At 38.8% G+C, this 21,665-nt stretch overlaps 1 protein-coding gene and 1 pseudogene across 2 annotated transcripts in view; both read left to right on the forward strand.

Annotated features, from left to right (window-relative positions):
* Nucleotides 1-21,665, forward strand: part of LOC125462853 (TBC1 domain family member 22B) — a 276,012-nt gene that overhangs the window by 25,715 nt on the left and 228,632 nt on the right. For both annotated transcript variants that reach the window (XM_048553288.2, XM_048553287.2), the window contains exon 3: nucleotides 11,014-11,327. In XM_048553288.2, coding sequence (XP_048409245.1) covers nucleotides 11,036-11,327 — 292 coding nt within the window. In that variant the 5' untranslated portion in view covers nucleotides 11,014-11,035. The remainder of the gene's footprint in view (nucleotides 1-11,013; nucleotides 11,328-21,665) is intronic.
* On the forward strand, nucleotides 7,547-8,637 carry LOC132210793 (protein FAM149B1-like; annotated as a pseudogene).

Below are 21,665 nucleotides of genomic sequence, written 5' to 3' on the forward strand. Positions count from 1 at the left end.
TTTCACTGAAGCATGTATGTTTGTTCAACATACTCTCTGCCCACCTGGATAACACCGTACTTTTCCAAATTAACATTACTTGCCAGTCACAAATTTAAGTTCACCTGAACATGAAGTTTTTTTTTGAGACAGTTAAACAACTTCTGCAATTCTGCCTTGTACAGATCTTCATATCTTTTACAAACTTGTAGACCTCATTACTGTCCCGACATCTATGTTATGAATAAAAATAAAGTGCAATAGCACTAATTGCAAATGGCGATTCTCCAAACTGATCCAAATCTATCTGCAGCTATTGTCTAGTCTTCCTGCCAGTCCTCAATCCAGCTCAAGATGGTACTGCTGATGGGGAAGTTTTGATCTTTGTAGAGAAAACTCTTGCTTAAAACTTTTCAGAAGTTTATGTAGTTGTTGTTTGTTTCCCTGAGCAACCATCTTGATGACTGATATAGGAGCAGAAGTAAATCGTGGGGCCTGCTGATCCTGTTCCACAAGCCAGTATGGTCATGAATGATCCCCAACCTCAACTCCCTTTCCCGCTTATCCCCACATTCCCAATTCTCTCTCTTGACCTCAAAAAATGCAAATGTTTAACATGATTTCCTTTTAAAAGCCATATTAGGTGTCCTTGCTGTATTCCCTTCTGTTCAATTGTTTATTTCATCCTAAATTAATCCTCCAACATATCTACTATTACCAATTTTAAATTAATTGGCCTGTAGTTACCCAGGGCCATTTTGTCTATTTTGTTTTTAAAAAGACATTGACTACTTTAGCCTTCATTTACTCCATGGGAATCCTTTGAATGTAAACACGTGTTTTAAAAAAATATATAAATGAGGGCTTGCATGACAGATATCCCATTGCTCTGAGTATGGACAGGTACACATTCTCTAGCCATTTAAATAATATGTAGATATTTATCTACATTGATAATTCTCAGTTTTGTCAGTAAGATCTAATAATTTAGCTTCATGCTCAAATTTTTGAGGAAAGTACTTCGTGGCTGTTGTATGTGAACGAGGAAGTATTTTGCACTCAAGATCGGCAAAGTGGGAGAACTTGCAAATTTTTAAGGCTGTCATAGAATTTTATAGTTAAACTATCAACGCTAATAATGTTGCTTAGTGTTACAGCATCATGACATCATCTGCACCTGAATGAAAAGCATTACTACATCACAGAATCACAATTTCAGTTGACATTCATATTGAGTTTGGGGTAGATTTTTATATTTCCTTAGACACTTAAGATTTGCAAATTGCAAGTTTCTAATATAGTGTCTATAGTATTTGGAATAAGTTATTCATTTAATCATAAATTGTTGCTAGGATTTACGAAGATTCTAAAGAAAGAATGTATAGTTTGTGCATGTATTTCAATGAATAGTATCTTTGTAAGATACTTGTGCCAAGATTGAGAGAGAATCAGGACATCTTAGGCAGCAGCATTCTAGTTTCCACAATGCACTACACGAGCCAGCTCTCCAGGGATTGTTTGGTTTATTCGCCAGTAATAATGACTGTTGATAACCTCAAATTTTATACTGCAAAACTCAGACCATTATTTAATTCTAATTATGTCGCTGTTATGCACCTTGGGATTGACTGTGTCTTAAACTTGAGTCAATAAATCCACTTTCTGATGTAACTGAATTCAATTGTGTATACCTTTACTTGTCTTGTGGTGTAAGATTAGGATTCCATTACACCTGATCTTGGATTCACGAGTTTTCTGCCCTTTTCCCTGTATTAATTCATTATTCTGTATGCCACTTCAGGCATGAATAGATGTGTAAAACATTTATAAGGCTCTTGCAGTTCCTTTCAGCTGATGTGTCCTGATCTCAGTTGTGTTCCCATGGTAAAGAACTAGGGAGAAGTTGCAGAAAAACACCATTAGAGGAACCTTTTCTGGTTCACTCTTCTGAATTTGCTAATGATTAGCTCAGGATAATGTTGATAGGACACTAGGAATAGATTGCTACCTCCCTGCTCAGTTAGAAGTGTTATGATAGGTGAGGAAAAGTAAAAGTCGCCTTGCTAATATCTGTATTTTCAAATTGGGAGGGAAAAAAACACTTGCATATGCTGGAAATTGAAAACAAAAACATAATTTGATGGAGAAAACACAGCAGATCTGGCAGCATCTGTGGAGAGGAAACAAAGTTAACATTTTGAGTCTTGTTCTCCTTCAGAACAAATTTTAGCTGAAAAAAGATTGGTATTTGTGCTGAAGATGACATGGGCGAAGGAGTAAACGATAGGTGGAGCCTACAGAGAGAAAATAAGATGGGCAGGTAAAGAAATGTCCTCCAGAACCAGCTATTGTTTCTCCCTGGCTGACCTTTGCCCATTCCTTTGTCTGCATCTCATACCCTTCTTTCGTTCTCGCGCTCTCTCAAACACCAAACTTTTCCCAGCTAAAATCAGAGCACAGAAACATTTTTTCTGATGAAGGGCCTATGCCCGAAATGTCAGCTTTCCTCCTCCTAAGATGCTGCTTGGCCTGCTGTGTTCATCCAGCTCGACACCTTGTTATCACAGAAACGTTAACTTTGCTTTCTGTCCACGATTGCTGCCGGACCTGTTAAGTTTTTCAGTATTCAAACTGCATGATAATACTATTTAAAAGGACTATCAAGGTCAAAAAACCATTAAGTTTAAGCCCTATAAAGAAACCTCATAGAATTGGATTACTTGCTTTTTGAATAATGTTATTAACATTCTACTGTGTGATGTCACCCTGGCAGGTTGTTATGAAGTTTGTGACATTTCAAGTGCATTATTTCATACTACTTTGAGTAACTAATTTTTTAAGGATTCTGAAGTCTTAATTTTTGATGGATGGTTTTATACAAATTGTTCGTTCTGTTAACGTAAGACAGGAGGTCCATCTATTAGCATATAATGTGCCATGAACACGATCATTATTACAAACTAAATGGTTTTCATCATGGAATCTAGCCAAGCATGCTTTCTCAAATATGACATTTGTCACAACAGTTGCTTGGCCTGCTGTGTTCATCTAGCTCCGCACCTTGTTATCTCGGATTCTCCAGCATCTGCAGTTCCTGTTATCTCTTATTAAGATAGTTGAAGTTGTTCTTCTGACAAAGGAAAATGGCTTATTGATTTTTTTTTTGTTTTAGAGGTAGATTTGACATTTATTGATTGAAAATGACCAATAAACCTAATCTTTATGCAGGGTTCATTATAATATTTTCTTTGATTCTAAATTGTTTATTAAGCTGTATCTTAAAAACACTAGAATAGTACAGCATAATAAATTCTGAAATTCTTGGTACTTCTACCACCTCTGTTTTTCAAGATAAATCTAGTTACCTAACAAATCTAGTTTCTTTTAGGGGAATTGGATTTAATGAGCATAACTTAAAATCTTGTAAGAGAAGAACAGTGAGACTGGCAACTCATAAATTTTGAGTTTTCAGTTTAAGTTAGTAATGCAAATGCAAAAAAAAGCCATACCTTCTCCTCATCATTCTTATTGTATCACTAGGTATGTGACCCTATTGAGCAAAGTGCAAATAAATTTCTTACAGAAATGTTTTCTCTTACTGTGTGTTGCTGTTACAATGCCACTAAACCTTTAATCCTAGCAGTTTGTGTTTTAAAATAATTGGATATTCCTACTTTAATTTTTGTTTGCATTCTGGTTTCGAATTTACGATTTCCAAATTACTGTTCAGGTATTTTCTTGCTGTATTACCAGTTACAAATTGGACAAGTTCATTTACGCATCCAGAGCGTCTCGTTTTAGTTGGATGCAATATTTAGAACATAGAACATAGAACATAGAACAGTACAGCACAGAACAGGCCCTTCAGCCCACAATGTTGTGCCGACCATTGATCCTCATGTATGCACCCTCAAATTTCTGTGACCATATACATGTCCAGCAGTCTCTTAAATGACCCCAATGACCTTGCTTCCACAACTGCTGCTGGCAACGCATTCCATGCTCCCACAACTCTCTGCGTAAAGAACCTGCCTCTGACATCCCCTCTATACTTTCCTCCAAACAGCTTAAAACTACGACCCCTCGTGCTAGCCATTTCTGCCCTGGGAAATAGTCTCTGGCTATCAACTCTATCTATGCCTCTCATTATCTTGTATACCTCAATTAGGTCCCCTCTCCTCCTCCTTTTCTCCAATGAAAAGAGACCGAGCTCAGTCAACCTCTCTTCATAAGATAAGCCCTCCAGTCCAGGCAGCATCCTGGTAAACCTCCTCTGAACCCTCTCCAAAGCATCCACATCTTTCCTATAATAGGGCGCCCAGAACTGGATGCAGTATTCCAAGTGCGGTCTAACCAAAGTTTTATAGAGCTGCAACAAGATCTCACGACTCTTAAACTCAATCCCCCTGTTAATGAAAGCCAAAACACCATATGCTTTCTTAACAACCCTGTCCACTTGTTTAACCTGTAACTTTTTTCACAACAGTCTGTGCTTTTAGTTTTACATGGCCACAAAGCAATAAATAATTTTCTAGACCTGACGTTTCTTTGAGATGCTTGTTAGGAAGTCTACAGGTAAAAGTTTTTATAGTGTGGAGTATCTCCCTCAAGAAAAAGTTGTGGCAACAAGCACAACTGCTTTTAAGGGGAAAGGAGTTGAAGTATATCCTAACAAGAGTGGGGTAAAATAGGCTAGAAAGAGGCTAATGTATTGCATAAATAACAGCATAAATAAGTCAAGCAAAATAACATGTTTCTGTACGATATGATGAATTTTACTGGCCCCATAGGAATTGTGAATAGAGGTTTGGGAAGTAAAATTGCACAGGGATGAGGTGGGGTGTGAGCTACAGGGCAAGTTAGGGTATTTTATCAACAAGGAGATCAGAGAGGCTTTGTGCATAATCTAAGGCCATGTTAAGGAATAGCTTACTGTAATACCAATGGTGGGTGACACCTTGCTTTCTAAGGTCCTGCCAACTAAATAAAGGTTGCTTCATAGGCACATGGTACCGTAAGGCCTTACTGGCCAAAGAAGAGGTGTTGGCAGGGAAGACAGCATGTGTGACACCAACAAATCCCCTACTCTTAACTCCTCTTGGAGCGGATGACATATTCTCTGCAATCATAAACAATGTGTGTTGCAGTTTTTTTTTCCCCTATCTGCCTGCCTGCGATCCTAATGTTTCCTGCATTGCTTAGCAGCAACCACCCCCTCTTAGTAGAGTTGCTGAGGTTTTCGAGCTGTGATTGGACTAGCGCAGGTTTCCAATTAGGAAGTCTCCTATACCAAAATTGCTAAATGCCTCCCATGACCAACAAATGTGGGCTTGGGACCCAGTTTTCACCCAGATTTCAGGATCCCCCTCAACTGATAGACTGAACTTTATCTGTTGTAATTTCTCCCTGTAAAACTGGATTCAGAAATTTATGCAAGCTGTGATGCTTTAAGGGAGGGTATGTTTGCATCAACAAATTTTGTTTGATTCATGGAAGTGGATAACTTGTCACAAAGTTGATTGTTATAAAGTTTTAACAGGTAACAAAGGCAACAAGCAGGGAACCAATGGTGTTATTCAATGTAGGTTTAAAAAAGTAAAGTTAATAACCCTTCATACTTACATAGGCACTTCATGCATAATATAGCATATAAGGTGTGAAAACAGGTTGCAAAAAACTTTAGAGATAGTAGGAACTGCCGTTGCTGGAGAATCTGAGATAACAACAAGGTGTAGAGCTGGATGAACACAGCAGGCCAAGCAGCATCAGAGGAGCAGGATCCAGACCCAAAACGTCAGCTTTGCTGCTTGGCCTGCTGTGTTTATCCAGCTCTACACCTTGTTATCTGCCAGATATTTTGATGTGCAATTAAATCATCGATACTGGATCAAAGGATGGTGATCAAAAGATGCAGCTATCAGAGAAAGCTTTTAAGGAAGAGATTGAGATGACAAATGAGAAGAGTTCATGGAGAGTATTCCACAATGTGGGAGCTAGGAAGTTACGTGTATCAATACCAGTATTGGGAGTCAAAGGGAAGTTGCATAATTGGTCAGAACTGAAGCAGAGATTTGGGGCACTGTTTAGATTAGATTACCTACAGTTTGGAAACAGGCCCTTCAGCCCAACAAGTCCACACCACCCCTTGAAGCATCGCACCCAGACCCATCTCCCTATAACCAGCACACCCCTGAACACTACGGGCAATTTAGCATGGCCTAGCCTGCACATCTTTGGACTGTTACATTGCGTGAGGATTTCCCAATTGTCCCTGCTGCTCAGTGGGAGATTCGTTCTCCATCCTTGTGAAAGTCTCTGTGTCACACTGTATTTATCCCTATGGCTGAACGATTCTCCTGATGTCTGTGTTGTCGAGGCTGAAGTAAATTGCAGGCAGGGAAAAGGCAAGTTGTAAAGCTGTATAAGCGTAGAGGTGTGAATTTAAATCTGAGTTTTCAACTTCCCTTTGAAGACTTTCGCATCAGATAGCTGCATAGGTCAATGCTTTGAGAATGGAAATGATGTAAACCTACTTGGGTGTTAGACAAGAATTTCTGGTGTGAATATTTTAGGCACTCTTTTAAGTACTACACCATGGGTGCGTTTGGGCTCCAATACAAAAGCTGCTTTGTTCATTTAAGTCTATAACATTTACTTCATAAAGGAGTGTATTAGGATTGTACTTTTCCTGTGTATTTCAGTTCCTTTGACTTTGTACTAGAAGTAGATAGTGTGGTGTTTTTCCACTTTTCCTTTGTTAATAAACTTTGTTAAAACAGAATCTGTAGCATTGTGTCGTGATGTTTCAGTAATAGATCCCTTTGTTAAAACTAAACCAAAGCAAATCAAAACTTGATCTATCAGGCCAGGTTCTTTTCAGAGTCCCACTTGTATAGTAATAACATCAGCTGGATCATAACTGTATTAAAACTTAGAGGAGAAAATAATTTCTTGCCATGAAGGAGGGAACTGGCCTTTTACGAAGGAGTTATAATGACTCAGCAACTACATAGTTGATTTTCTTACAGCTGATCCTTCATATTGCAATGAAATGCTAGTTCACATATACTTTTTGAAATTTTGACTCAGATGAGCATGCTATCATTGAGTCAAACTGATATAAAGAGATCCAGATTTAGATTGAAATTGCATACTACGAGATAAATGAAGCATGTTTAACAGCAAGACAGTGATTTGTAAGATGTGTGTGAATTTGGGAAGGAGTTGTCACCAAAAGAGTAATGGTTGGATGAAGAGCTAAAAGTGACGTAAAAATGGAAAAAAAGCAAGTGCCACAAAAGATTCTGGCATTGCGCTAAAAGATTACTTCAGATTCTCAGTACTGGGCTGCTGTCAGGAGTTATTCTTCATGCAGTGATGAGCATATGGACTGATAGAAGCACAGCCCAGTTAGGTGGCAGATCCCCAGGACTGAGAACAGAGACACATCCGGATTGAGCCCACCCTGCGTGCTGCAGAAAAAAACCTGGGACAGGGTCTGCCCTGTCTGGCTCCAGAGAGAGACCCCAGGCATCGGAGGCAGGCGTCAAGGGCCACGTGCAGCGGAATGATCCATAGATCCAGCCAGGGGCCGCTGTCCATGCTGCCGGCGATGCAAAATTTGTTGCAGTGCAGTGTTGAAAGTCATCCACTGCTGGATAAACTAGAAGCGTTTTCAACTCCATCTCTTGTTACCAGTCTGAAGGATGTTGACTCCACCTGTAGTTAGTCTGACATTTCTTAAGACACTAGTAAGCAACCTTCACAGGTTGATTTTTGGATACCCTTGGCCTGTTGCCAACAGTTGACAGGAACTGGGATCTTCACTGCCTACAGCTCTACATTCTCTTGGAGTGACAATGAGTTTGAGATGGTGACCAGTGAACAGGTTTAACAACTGTTCTGTGAGATTAAACTTTGTTTGAAGAGAAGAAATGTTCTCATGTGCAGAAGCTGAAGTGGTGTCAGAAATGGAAATGCAGCCTGTCACGTTTTCAACTTTTGGGCAAGTAAATAGCCTTCCTGTTGATGAAGCTTATCGTTGGTATCCTGTTCCAGAGCAAGTTGCTGTTCAGTTGCCGGCTTCCAATGCGGGCCCTGATGCAGATCTGATTGAACTTTGTATTCTTGGCTTTAAAATAAGAAGTGACCTTCTCGGATCTTTCTCCACGTGTAGATAGTGACTTTATGCAGAAACTTGTCATATATCCTGGGGAAGAAGATGAAGAGGCAGGAAATAATACAATTGTTGAAGAATACCGAGCGTTTGATTGCTGAGAGCTGGAAGACAAAAACTGTGAAAAGAAGTTGGGTCATACTTTGCAATATGAAAGCAGACTGGGGTTACCAATAGTCTGAGTCATACAGGAGAAATATAATCATGGCAGAGCTGTTTGAGGTGCGGCTAGAAGTCTTGGGTTGTATGGAGGAGCTGATCTGGAAACACCGGGAAGGGCACATTTCAGTTGAAGAGAAGAACATTGCCTCAGTTGAAAGTGCAGGAATCGAGCCAAAAATTTGTTCTTACCTCTTGAACTGCAGTTATTTTAAGTTTGAGTATCAGCTTTGAACTCTTATTTAACAAAATCTTGGCATTCATCTGATTGCAAAGCAATGAATGGAGGAGTAGTGGAGGGTAACAAGAAGATGGAAAGGTGAACTCTGTTGCAGTAAAATCTAGCATTTTATTCAGCATTTCAAGATGGTGCTGGGCCTGGTGGCACTTTGCATTTTGCACATGAGAAAATGCTTTTCAGTGTATTTTTATTAATGTGACAATAAATCTAATTCTACGTAAAGTAGGTAAAACCCTGTAATAAATTAATAAATGGCCTTTGTGATGTGTCTTTCTGGGTTATTGTGCTGAAGTTGATAGTTAGACTATCCTCATGTCTATTTGTATGATCCATTGAGCTGTGTAATCAATTCAGAATTCTAAATGAATCACCGTGATGAGAAAACACAACCTAACACACATCTTTTGAATATGCTTTGATTAATTATGGGGATGACTGGTATCCATAAGTATTATGAATGGTGGTAATGCTTTTCAGAATTTTCAGATAAGCTACATTGCTTTTACAGAATGGTTGAGCCAACAAAAAGGTCAGTGCTACAACTGTCTACTCCAACTTAAGTAAAAGATGTGTTACTTTTTGCCTCACAGTTCCATAAGGAACAAGTTACTGTAGAACCTGAAAGTAGATCTTATGCTGTGTCAGTTTATCAAAATGATCTCTGTCTTTGTCTCTCTACATGCACAAATCTTTCTATAACTATTTACAATGTCTAAGTTTGCTTGTCATATGAAATTTTTCATACCATGCTATATCTGAAATCCACTTTTGGAATACCAAGCAGATTAAGGTTGTACATATACGGTTAGGCTGGGGAGGGAGATTTACACAGTTTGGTATGTAGCATAAGGTGCATGCAATGAATGCCTGGCCTGCCAGTTAACAGAGTAAATACTGTTTATATTATAATTTTTTATATCATATCACAAAAGTTGAGTATTTATATTTAAATTATAACTTACCTTGAACATACTCAACAGATTAGCCAGCATCTTAGAAACAAACCAATGTTTCAGTTTGATGACCTCTTAATTGAATTGGAATGATAGATGGGAAGGGAAAGGTTTAGAAAAGCACATGAGAGATTCTGCGATAGGACTAAGATGATAGATGCAATTAAATGACAAAGCATGCAAGGGCATGGCTGTGGGACATGTTATAAAAGAGGCTGATTGAGAAAGCACGAATGGCAAAATGATCAATGGCCATCTTCCAAAAGCAAAGATTACTAATGAAAACTGCAAAATTCGATAGGTTGCAAGGCTTTCACAAGCTCATGTTCTGTTTCGTTGGAAGACTGTAGGACTCCTAGAAGCAGCAGATCAGGGTGAAGACAACGTTACCATGGTCCCAGAGGACCATAATGCTGCTGTCTTTTTGAAGAGAGGCAACTGATGGTGGTTTAACCTGAGGGTCACCAGATGAGGGGAGAGGTTGAGAAGGAGATACCTTTTTGGAAACCTAGTGCAGGATTTAACCCAAGCTGTTGGCATCACTCAGTATCACAAACCAGCCATCTAGCCATTCAATCAAGGTAGGAGTAAAGTGGAGAGATTAAATTTATAGGTATTACAGTGATTGTCAGTGTCTTCCAGAAGTACAGTACAAATGCAAGTTTATTACTGTAGGTTGGCCCAGTTCCTGACTTCAAGAGACTGAATGAATCAGTTATGTACCCCTGTATTTTGGAACTGAGGTTGAATTAATTTCTGTGAAAACTTTACACTTTATACTTTTTAGTGAAGCGTTTGCATGATATTCTGTTTGGGTATCAGTTTTGTACACTGAATCAGATAATATTTTAGTATCTTGTAATGTGGCTTTTTAGTTAAATCAGGTAAGATTGGACTATAGAATTTGCTTTGCAGAAAGCTGTGAAGGTTAGGAATATTTCCAGTAAAATGAATTATTGTATATGCTGTTGAAATAAATTTATTCTGGTCGGCCAAACCCCTGGAGCAACATGTCAATATGTTTAAAATATGGAAAATTTAATATTCATTCTGAGTTAGAATACAATAAATTGTTCCTGTGCTTGATAATTGCTTGAGGTGGTTGTCATTTATCCTGGAATCTAGGAGGTTTTCATGCCTAATACAAAATACAGTCAATTAATAGTTATTGTTATGCTGCACATTTTATATGGATGACTAAGGATGCAATTCATTTTAGCAAGTAGTTCTAATTCCTGTTTTAAAGGTTTTGATATGTTAGTTTTGCGAACTCAGGTATTAATTGTTTTCAAAATACTTTTTAGAAAATCTGCAGTGATTGCTGTAAATCAACTTGTGACCAGTTTATACTGAAAAGATTTTTAACATTTAAAAATATAGAATTGTCATTTTCACTTGATTGGAACTTTCTTTCGGTTAAATTTGAGTATCTTAAATGGTGTTCCTCTAAAGTTTTTGGTGAATGATCTAAAACTAAGTAAGTTTGTGTTGATTTCCTCTTGCAGTTTACTTAAAGAAGGTTCCAAGATGTATGCACAGTCAAAATCAAAAAGAGCCTCCAGTTTCCATGAGTTTGCGAAAAGCACCAGTGATGCTTGGGACATTGGGGATGACGAAGAGGAAGAATTCATGTCTTTTGCTTCCCAAAGCCTTAATTCAAAAGTTGCAATGGCAACAGCTGCTCAGGTCATTCAGAACCACAATAAATTGAAGGAACCTCCTGGAGAGAAAATGCAGCAATCTGAATCGTTCGATGAGATTAAAAGAAACGGCAAGGTGGTAAAATCGAACAGTGAAGTACAACTGTCAGTGTCTTCGGGTAAGGATATACTTGTGTTGGCATAGTTGGAGTAATATATATTCTTGAGCATTGGAGATGATAATGGTTAGGAGCCTTTATTTTATTCTGCTTTTTTCTTTGTTGATTGCTCTTTGCCCTTTGTTCATAAACAGATATAACACTGATAACTTGGTGTACCTGGTTTATTCAAGCACATGTGCAGGTTAGACTCTTCTTAAAAATGTATATAGCCTCTAATAAAACAGATGTGTTCACAGTTAAAAAATAACTTGCAGTGTTGTAGACACCTGGGAACCACCAGCACTTGCAAATTGTGAATTTAAGGATAGCCTTGAAAGCACCAAGTTAATTTGCAATTTAAAACATGGGACATGTAGGTAAGCATGAGGTGTCATCTAAACTGGCTTTTGTAAATGTCATTACACAATATTAATGTGGCAAATAAATCACCATTTCCGGGATGAAATCTTGAATGGCTGTCTTCAAGGGATATGTTTCTTTATACATTTGAGCATCTACTGGTATTGATGCTGTTTATGGAACATCCATTCTCCAAGAGCCAGGATATACTCTGGTCTGCCAGGAACCATCACAGTCGAATCTACTTGCAAATCCTGTGAAATATTATCCGATATTTCTAATTTAAAGGTTTGGAGATTATAAAAGGAGTCATGCCAGAGGACGACTTCAGTTAATCTGTAAGCAGAATGTCTGAAACCCCACCAAAACCCTGAGGCTGAAGAGAATTGGGAGAAAGAAAGTGAATCTGTAATTGTCTCACTTCTCCAGTCAGCTACTTTTGAAGTCTTAACAGCACCCTATTCATGTCATAGTATTTCAAACTGCACCTGGTGGAGGGAAGGCATCTGGGCATGAGTGTACAGGATGCCAGTCTCCCCAGACACTTCAGTCCTTCATCAGCTGCCTCACCTGGTGTACGCAGATCCTAGGATCAGGATATCGCTCACTCATTTGAAAGAACGATCATACAACGACAATGAACTGGGAAACTAAAAAGTAGAAAATGAGTTGAAATTGTATCTTGTTGGCAGATTCCCAGAAATGGGCATAAATTACAAATGAGCGAGGGAAAAAAATGAATGTCGTAGGAAGCATTACAAATCCTGGGATATTTGGCTGATTTAGTTGTGCAATCATGCATTTCTAAAATAATGGATTCTGCAAATAGAAGGATGCCTTATTCAAGTCCATTAGATGTCCCTAATTTACAGGTTTCATTGATATATTTCATTGTAATATTACCTAGAATTATTTTATTTTTTCCCTTCAAAAAATGAAGTAAGCTTAATTAAGAATAATTGTCAAACTTCAATATCAGGATATTGAAATTGTAGTGTAAAGAACCTCACTCAAAAAAAAAACTTAATATTGGAACTGTAAAATTATCTCAAATATTTGCACAGCATTACTATTTGACTTCTAATTTGCGTGCTACAAATAACAGGATGTAACCTTTGTATTCAGAGGTGTGGGATGTGAATTGTTCTCCTGAAAGAAAATTATAAGAACTCCAGTTGTAGTTAATCTTTTGTACTTAATGGTACTTGTGATTTAAGTACTTACTTGTGAAAACTTCTATCAGTGTATTTTTGTATTTATCCACATCAAGTTTAGTTGCCTAAATATGCTCGATTTAACGTTTAATTCAAGTTTAAAATCTAATATTTTTGAATGTCCCGTGGTGTAGAGAATGGAGTTTTAAGTGTACTACAATTTGGTACATCTTCATGATAAATACATGCTCGATTACTACAGAATCAATGACAATGAGGTTCATGTTTCTGACCAGGTTCATTTGTGAATCTGATGTTCAGTATTCATTAATGTCTAAACTGAGGTTATATATTCGTCAGTTAAGCTCAGTTGGTGCTTATTAGTGCAGGTTTATCTTTGAGCCCTGCTGTGGACATAATCGTATTATCCAGGTTCTGAGTGTACTGCATTGTTGTGAGTACTGCCATTCAGTAGAAGTCATGGAATTGAAATTTTGTTAACTTTGCTCAAGTGGATGCAAAGGATCCTCTGATATTATTTCAAGGAATGTAGGTAGTTTACCCTTTGTCTTGACCATTGTTTCTCCCTCAACTAATTGCACTAAATTCAGATAATCTGTTTACTATACTCTTTGCTATTTTTGGGCATCTCTGTGTGAATTGTTTATTTATTTAGTAGTATCACCTTCATTTCAGAAGCAATCCATCGATTTTAAAGCTTTAAGGATATATAAAGGTCAGCAAATTTTTTTCTGTACCATATGCCTTGCAACAGATTTGAGTAATAAGTATAATGTTCATTTCTCAGCGATCACAGTTCTTCTATCCTGCGAGGCATTGCACGATGCATTTCATTTTGCTACAAGTCAAAACAATCTTCACTCAATTGTCACACTCATTGTAAAAGATTTATTCGTGGATTGCCTCCTTGCATTTCACTCACGGTTTGAGGTAACTCAGCGAACAATTGGGTTTATCATGAAATGAGGTACAGTAGGATTCATAATTCTTTTGATTTATTACAGATGGAGATTGAATTGACTGCTGTCCACTCCTTCACTGGCAAGTTTTTAATTGACCTCACTTCTCCTGTTTCATGTCTCAGACGATCCTTTTGAAAGTGCTAATAAACAGGGAATGAAGTGGCGATAATCTTTGTCTGAGTGGTTATTGGCCAGGGAGTAATATGCTGGCTTGGGAATATGAGCAATTATGTTTGTGCTTTCATTTTTCACAAGGCAATGTAACATCAAGTAACAACCGAAATATGCTTAATGAGTCATTAGGAATTTTGGTCATTGATCAACTCACTGCCGATTTCAACAGGAATAATTACTTATTGACTCTAAAAGCAGGTACAAGTCTCTAATATGGAATTAAAGTACTGTTGCTGCCAGTTGGAGTGCCTACAGGATGAGGTTATGGTATATAGAGGTGCATCTCAGTATGGTTAATTGCATCTTAAACCTACCTTTAGTAAAAGAAATAATTTAAACATAGTGCTTTCTCAATGTGCTATATATTTTCCAGATTTACTAAACCTATAAGTTTGACATAGTTTCTTAACGTATTGAACAAAGTAATATGAATCACAGATAACACGGTGTGAAGCTGGATGAACACAGCGGGCCGAGCAGCATCAGAGGAGCAGGAAAGTTTGATGTTTCGGGTCGGGACCCTTCCTCAGAAATGAAATAACGAAGGGTCCCGACCCGAAACGTCAAGCTTTCCTGCTCCTCTGATGCTGCGTAGCCTGCTGTGTTCATCCAGTTTCACACCATGTTATGTCAGACTCTTCAGCATCGAATCTACTATCCTACTATCTCTGTGACAAATATAAATCACAACTGTTTTCCTCCCATCATCCCTTCCATTTTTCCTTTATTCTACCACAGCTGAGAAACCTGTTGCTGTGCTTGCGTTTGTCAGACATTAAACATTACCCTCTGTGTTGTAAGGATTAGGATCTGGGTAGCCAACATCCTTTTGTATTTTACTCAGTAAAAGCCCACCTTGAATTATGCTTATTTTGACTTGGGTGTGTATCATTATGAACAGTTTATTGCATCTCCAGTCTATAATTTTATGGATAAAGCCTTAGGGTAGAGTTAAAGGTAATGAGATTGGAAAATGGAAAGCAAAGTTATAAAATCTTCAAGGGTAATGACTGTTTGTTTGTTTCTTTGCCATTTGGATTCGTAGTATCCCTATAGTGTGGAAACAGGCCCTTTAGCCCAACACGTCCACTCTGACCCTCAGAACATCCTGCCCAGACTCAACCCCCTATAACCCACCTATTCTACACATCCATGAACACTATGGGGTAATTAGCATTGCCAATCCATCTCGCCTGCACATTTTTGGACTATGGGAGGAAACCAGAACATCCAGAGGAAACTCATGCAGACACGGGGAGAATGTGCAAACTGCATATACGGTTGTCTGAGGGTGGAATTGAACCCAGGTCCCTGGTGCTGTGAAGCAGCAGTGCTAACCACTGAGCCACCGTGCTGCTTCCGTCTCTGATTATACTTTGTTCCTTAGATTTATTATGACATGTATATCCTGACAGAAAAGGAGTTTGGAGTTGAATGTTATTCTTACTTTGTCCCAAGTGAAAACCAAACATTTTAGGTGTTTCAATATGCCACCAACTGCTGGAAAGGTAATGACAAGTTAATGTGCTCACCTGTTTGTTAAAATTGAGCCAATTATCATGTAAAAGAGATGCTTTGAAAGTTCCATTTTGTCTAGGAGTTTGTATAATTCACAAAAGTCAGCACATAGCTTCAAGAATTCAGGAAGAATTACAACTTTGCTGTGAATCTCCCAGTGACCTTCATTTTGTGTCATGAATTTGGATTTAAAATGTAATGTAAATGCGTGCCAGTGGTCTGCTGGAAGGACTGACCCTGAACAAGCATGCTAGGTTCAATAAATCTGGAGGATGCCAATGTGGATGCCACTGGCACATGGACCCTGCGCAATCGCCACCCACCCCACCTCCCGGCCTGGTGAGCTGGCAGTGTCTCAGTAATTTTGATAATAGTCTTAATAGACTTCCAGTTCTGCCCTTTCCGCTGTAGCCTCTCCATTACCCCAATGTACCAGCAGCACAGTTCACAGGTCAGTCCACTTGTTTGTTGCTTTTAGAGTCATACATTGTGGAAACAGACCCTTTGGACCCACTAGTCTTGCTGTCCCTGTTCCTAAACTAAACTCGTTTACGCAGTTTGCATGATGGTACAAACAAACGTGGGAATAAGCAAAGAATTAAAGTCAGTGGTGGATCTTATAACATAACCTAGAACCATTCAACAAATCAACACACATAAGAATTTGAAACTGCCCATTCATTGACAGCTAGTGCAAACCCTTAGTACTTCCTTAACTATAGAACATAGTTTTGGCTCCAAATATGTGTACACCACTGCCTAATGAATTGAGTTGTAGACTGTGGTAGTGAACATTTTTCAACTATCTGATGTTTACAAATGCCTTCTCAGACTGATTTACTGGCTGCAGCAACATATTTTATCACCAAGGCCAACAGGTAACTGCTTGTGACTCTTAATATCATAATATAACACTGTTTACTAGACAGGTGGAGCAGCAGGTGCATGGAGACATGACCACCTTCAAGTTCTCTTTGCAATCCTGATGTGGGAATATATCATCGTTCCTTCACTGTCACTGGTGAAAATCTCGGAATCTTCTCCCTAACAGTGGTGTGGGTATACATACAGTGTGTGGACTAGAGCGATTCAAGTAGGCAGTTCACCGTCACCTTCTCAGGGGTAACTGGGCACAGACATTAAATGCTGGAACCCCATCCCACGAGTGAATAGAAAATATGTGAGCTCGGTGAGTGTGGAAAAGGAAATTAGCTGTGTGCAATAGGGCCTTCATACATATAGATATCTTTGAGCTTAGACCATGCTCTCCATGTTCGTTGATTGGGAGCTGGAATTCTTCCAAGGAATGTATGAAGGAGATGGGCTGCAGCTACTTGTCTGTTTTGCAGTATTAGCTGCTGGCTACATTAATAGAAAGTCATCTGTGGAAATCTATTAGGCTTGTCCACAGGCCAGAAAACCTGATGGTGAAGGAAGTGGCTGTGGGATGTTTCTCCTCTTGGATCTTGGTTCAGTTTCAGTGGTTGTTTATTTCGCCTCATTTTAGTTTAATTCGTTTACCATTTGAGCTTGAATTATTGCATGCATGCAGAAAATGGATACTATAAAAATTTTGAAGATAAATCTGTAATCTAGCATAATAGCGAACACTCATGTTGAGCAAAGGTACTAGCCCAAAGTAATAGTATCAAATCTATGCTATAAATTGCTTCTAATGGCAGTTTTAATATGACAGTTGCATTCCATTACAAGTTGTCGAGTCATTTCAGTAAAATAACAGATCTTTTTCTTCGATTTACCAAATATAACAGAGGAGATGAGAAATCAATACTTTGCGCATGGGGCTGCTCTTAGGGCCTGTGGCCAAGGACGTTGTCAGTGTTTCATCCGAAGCTATATGCTTTCTGGCCTGACTTTAACACAAAGATCATAGATTTTTAGTAAGGAGTAGTTTGTTTTGTTTTTGGCTTTGAGGATGGAGCAGGGGGAGATTGTGTGGGGAGTTATTTTTGTTAAGGTGACGTGGTTTGGTGTGTTTTTTTTAGGTGGGGTGTGATTGATTTTTTTTGAGCGTTTTATTTTATAAAAGTGTTTATGGCTCAGAAGGAGGCCATTCACCCCAACGCTCCTGGACTGACTGACTAATGAGGTAGGGCTTAACGTAAGGTAGGCTTTAAGGGGTAATAGAGCCGAGTAAGAGATTTATTAAGGAATTCTTGGGGATTTAGGAAAGCAATGACATGATTTAATGGAGGGAAGGGGGTGGTTTAGTGCAATAGTGGCCATTTGGGAGGTTTTAATGCTGTGACAATGCTTGCTGAGTATGGGCTTTACTGAAGAGATTAATTGCTGAAATTGTGGACCAATTGTGGGTTTTAATTTACTTCAGATTTGACAAGATTCAGTTGAGGGGATATGGTTGATAGATGGAGTTTCACTCAGTCTTCTCAAAGAAAGCCTTTGGGCGAGTATAATTTTATTGTTGAGCAGTGTTGACATGAGTTTGGATAGGTCTTGGTTAGTCGTGGCGGGGGGGAATTCGTGGTTATCTTGCACAACGGAGAGTGGTTGATTGCTGATGCTAGGACACAGAGTTTACATTCTACTTTCCATCTAATGGATGTAAATTCATTAGCTTGGACAAGTGGAGGGTAGTGGCATACTCAAGTACTCCAATGCACTCAGAATTTAACGGCCCAGAAGGAAGCCATTCAGCCCATTTTGTCTGTGCTGTTCAACAAGGGTCTGACTAATTCTAATTTCCAGCTCCTGCCCGTAGCCTAAGCAGCTATGGTAATGCAAGTGAATATTTAAATACTGCTTAAATGTTCGGAGAGCTTCTGTCTCAACTACTCTTTCAGGCATAGAATTCCAGACTCCCATCGTGCTCTGGATGAAAAATGCTCTTCTCAATACTCTTCATCATCTGCCTCTGACTTTTAAATCAATGCCCCTGGTTTTTGATCCCTTTGCTAATGGAAAAAGTGCCTTCCGAGCCACCCTATCTGTGCCTTTGTCTGCCGGCTGCTCTCCCTTTGTCTGTCTTTGTTTGCCTGTCTCTCCGGATAGGGAAGGAGGCAAACAAGGAGGGGGACTGGCATTTTGAATTAAAGCGAACATTACTTCTATCACTGGAGAAGATATTTCTGACAAATCGCTAAGTGAAAATGTGCATAGAAATTAGAAAGGATGAGATTGTATTATCGGTTCTCCCCAATAGCCAGAGAGAAGTTAGAAATAAATATGTAGGGAGATCTCGGTTATATGTGAGCCTAATAAGGTTGTAATAATGGGGGATTTTAATTTTTCAAACATTGATTGGGGCTACTATAGTTTTAAAGGTTTAGATGGTGAAGAATTTGTCAAATGTGTTCGAGGAAATTTTCATTGTCAAAATATCAGTGCTCCTATTGGGGAAAGAGCAAAGCTAGACCACCTTTGGGGCATAAGACAGGTGACTGAAGTAAAAGTGGCAGAACACTTTGGGACAAGTGATCGTAACTACTTTGAAGCTAATAGACTTATAGAAAAGGATAAGCCATCCATAAAAGTTAAGCTTTTAATTGGATTAAGACAAATTTTAATGGTATGAGACAAGAACTTTCAAAAGTTGATTGGAGTAGACTGCAGGTGGAAGGGCGTTTGACAAGTGAGAGGCTTTCAAGAGTGTGATGATGAAATTCAGACATTTTGTTCCCGTTAGAGTGAAGGGTAAGGTTGGTAAGATAATGGAACAGTGGATGAATAAAGATATTGAATTTCTAGTCAAGAATAAAAGAGAACCTTATTTTAAATGTAGACAACAAGGTTCAATGGAATCTGTTAATCAATATCAAGAATGTAGGGGCATTCTTAAAGAAATCAAGAAGGCAAAGAGGGAATACAAGCTAGCATAGGCAGATAAAGTTAAGGATAATTCAAAGAGATTCTACAAATATATTAAGAGCAGGAGGTTAACTAGAGAGAGGGTAGGGCCTTTTAAAGATCAAGGTGGTTGTCTATATGTTGAACCACAGGGGATGGGAGAGATCCTAAATATTTAGTGTCAGTTTTTACTGTGGAGAAAGAAATGGAGGCAAGAGAATGCAAAGAAATACATTTTGACATTTTAGAGACAGCTCTCATTACAGAATGGGAAGTTTTGGAGGTCTCAGAGAATATATAGATGGAATCTCTAAGACCAGTTTTCATGTATCCTAGAACATTGTGCAAGGTAAAGGAAGAAATTGCGATACCTGTCATGGAAATATTTACATAATCTATAAGTATCAGAGGTGCCTGATGACCGGAGGACGGCTTTGTAAATTTGTTCAAGAAAAGTTGTAAGGAGAAACCAGGGAACTATAGACCTGAGTCTGACTTTGGTTATGGATAAATTGTTGTAGGTGATTGTAAAAGATAGGATTTATGGGCTTATAGAGAGGCAAAAATTGATCACGAATAGTCAGCATGGTTTTATGCAAGAAACTTCATTCCTCATAAACTTGATTTGAGCTTTTTGAGGAAGTTACTAAAAAGATTGAGAGCAGTGCAGTAGACATTGTTTGTTTATTTAAAGCCTTCGACAAGGTTCCATATTGTAGACTAAATAGCAATGTTTGTTTACATTGGATTGCCAATTGGATACATAGTTGGCTTAACGGTAGGAGATAGAGTGGTGATCAAGGCCTGTCGCCGACAGTGTTCCACAGGGAGCAGTTCTGGGTCCTCTTATGTTTGTCATTTATATAAATCACTTGGATGAAAGTATAGCAGGGGTAGTTATTAAGTTTGTGGGCGACATCAAAGCTGGTGGCGTAGTAGTCAGTGAAGAAGGTTTTCTAAGATTACAAACGGAGCTTGCTCAAATGGGTCAATGGGAGGCAAAATGGCAGATAGAGTTCAATCTGGATAAAAGCAAGGTATTGCATTTTGGTACAACAAACAAGTTGGGACTTGCATTTAATGGTAGGGTCTTGGGTAGAGTCGTACACGTAGAGCAGAGCAATCTAGGGGTTCAGGTACATAATTCTTTAAAGTTTGCATCACAAATACACAGGGTGATTACAAGAGTGTTTGGCATACTTGGCCTTCATTGGTCAGTCCTTTGTGTATTGGAGTTGGGAAGTCATGTTGAAGTTATACAGGGCATTGGTGAGGACTGTTCTGGAAAACTGTGTCCAGCTCTGGTCACCCAGTTGGAGGAAGGATATTATTAAACTGTAGTGGATTTGGAAGAGATTTACCAGGATGCAGCTGGGTCTGGAAGATTTGAGTTCTAATGAAAGGTTTGATAGGCTGGAGCTTTTTTTTCCACTGGAGTGTAGGAGGTAGAGAGGCAACCCTAAAGAAGTTGACAAAATAATGAGCTGTATAGATAGTAATTAATTGTAGTTGTCTTTATCCTGGGATAAAGCATTTCAAGACCAGGGGACACATTTTTAAGGTGAGAGGAGAGAAATTAAAAAAAACACTTCAGGGACAAATGTTTCACACAGAGGGTGGTTTGCATGTGAAGTGAACTTCCTGAAGAAATGGTGGATGTGGATACAACTGTGTTTAAAAACATTTGGATAAGTACATGAATAGGAAAGGTTTGGAGGAATATGGGCCAGGAGCAGGCAGATGGGACTAGTTTACTTTGAGATTATGTTCGACATGGACTGGTCGGACCAAAGGGTCTGTTTCTGCCCTGTATGACTCTGGAACTCTTATAGAGAGGAGAGATACTACTAATCCGTAATGAAATTTGTGTGCCACTGTAAGCACAGTGACAAGTTGCCGAGACTTTGAGTGACACTGGGAAAACATTTTGATTGTGTGTTAAAGGTTTATTCGTTCTTGACTTAATCTATATATTTTTAATAAACCACTGGTGAATCTGTGTTCCTTGCTTTAATTTGGGAGCAAAGTTAGGTGAAATTACTAAGCCTGCTAGTGACTAATTGGCTTCTCATCCTCTAGCGTAATGGCTAGAGGGTGAAGTTCTGGAGCAGCAGATTCGTGGAGACCCTTACCGTCAAGTAAGATATGTGTATTGAATTATAGCACTTTTTGCTGTTAACAGGATCACCAAAATATCAATCATATTTAGTGTCAGACTGACGCATGTACAGGGGGCAGATTCCTTGGGACATAAGGTAATTTCAACAAAACCAGTGAGCTGGCATACTGTGAAGGCCTTGTGACAGGATTACAAATTGCTTGTGGGAATTGTATAATCCACG

Source organism: Stegostoma tigrinum, chromosome 21 (genome assembly GCF_030684315.1).
Source record: "Stegostoma tigrinum isolate sSteTig4 chromosome 21, sSteTig4.hap1, whole genome shotgun sequence".
Lineage (NCBI taxonomy): Eukaryota > Metazoa > Chordata > Chondrichthyes > Orectolobiformes > Stegostomatidae > Stegostoma > Stegostoma tigrinum.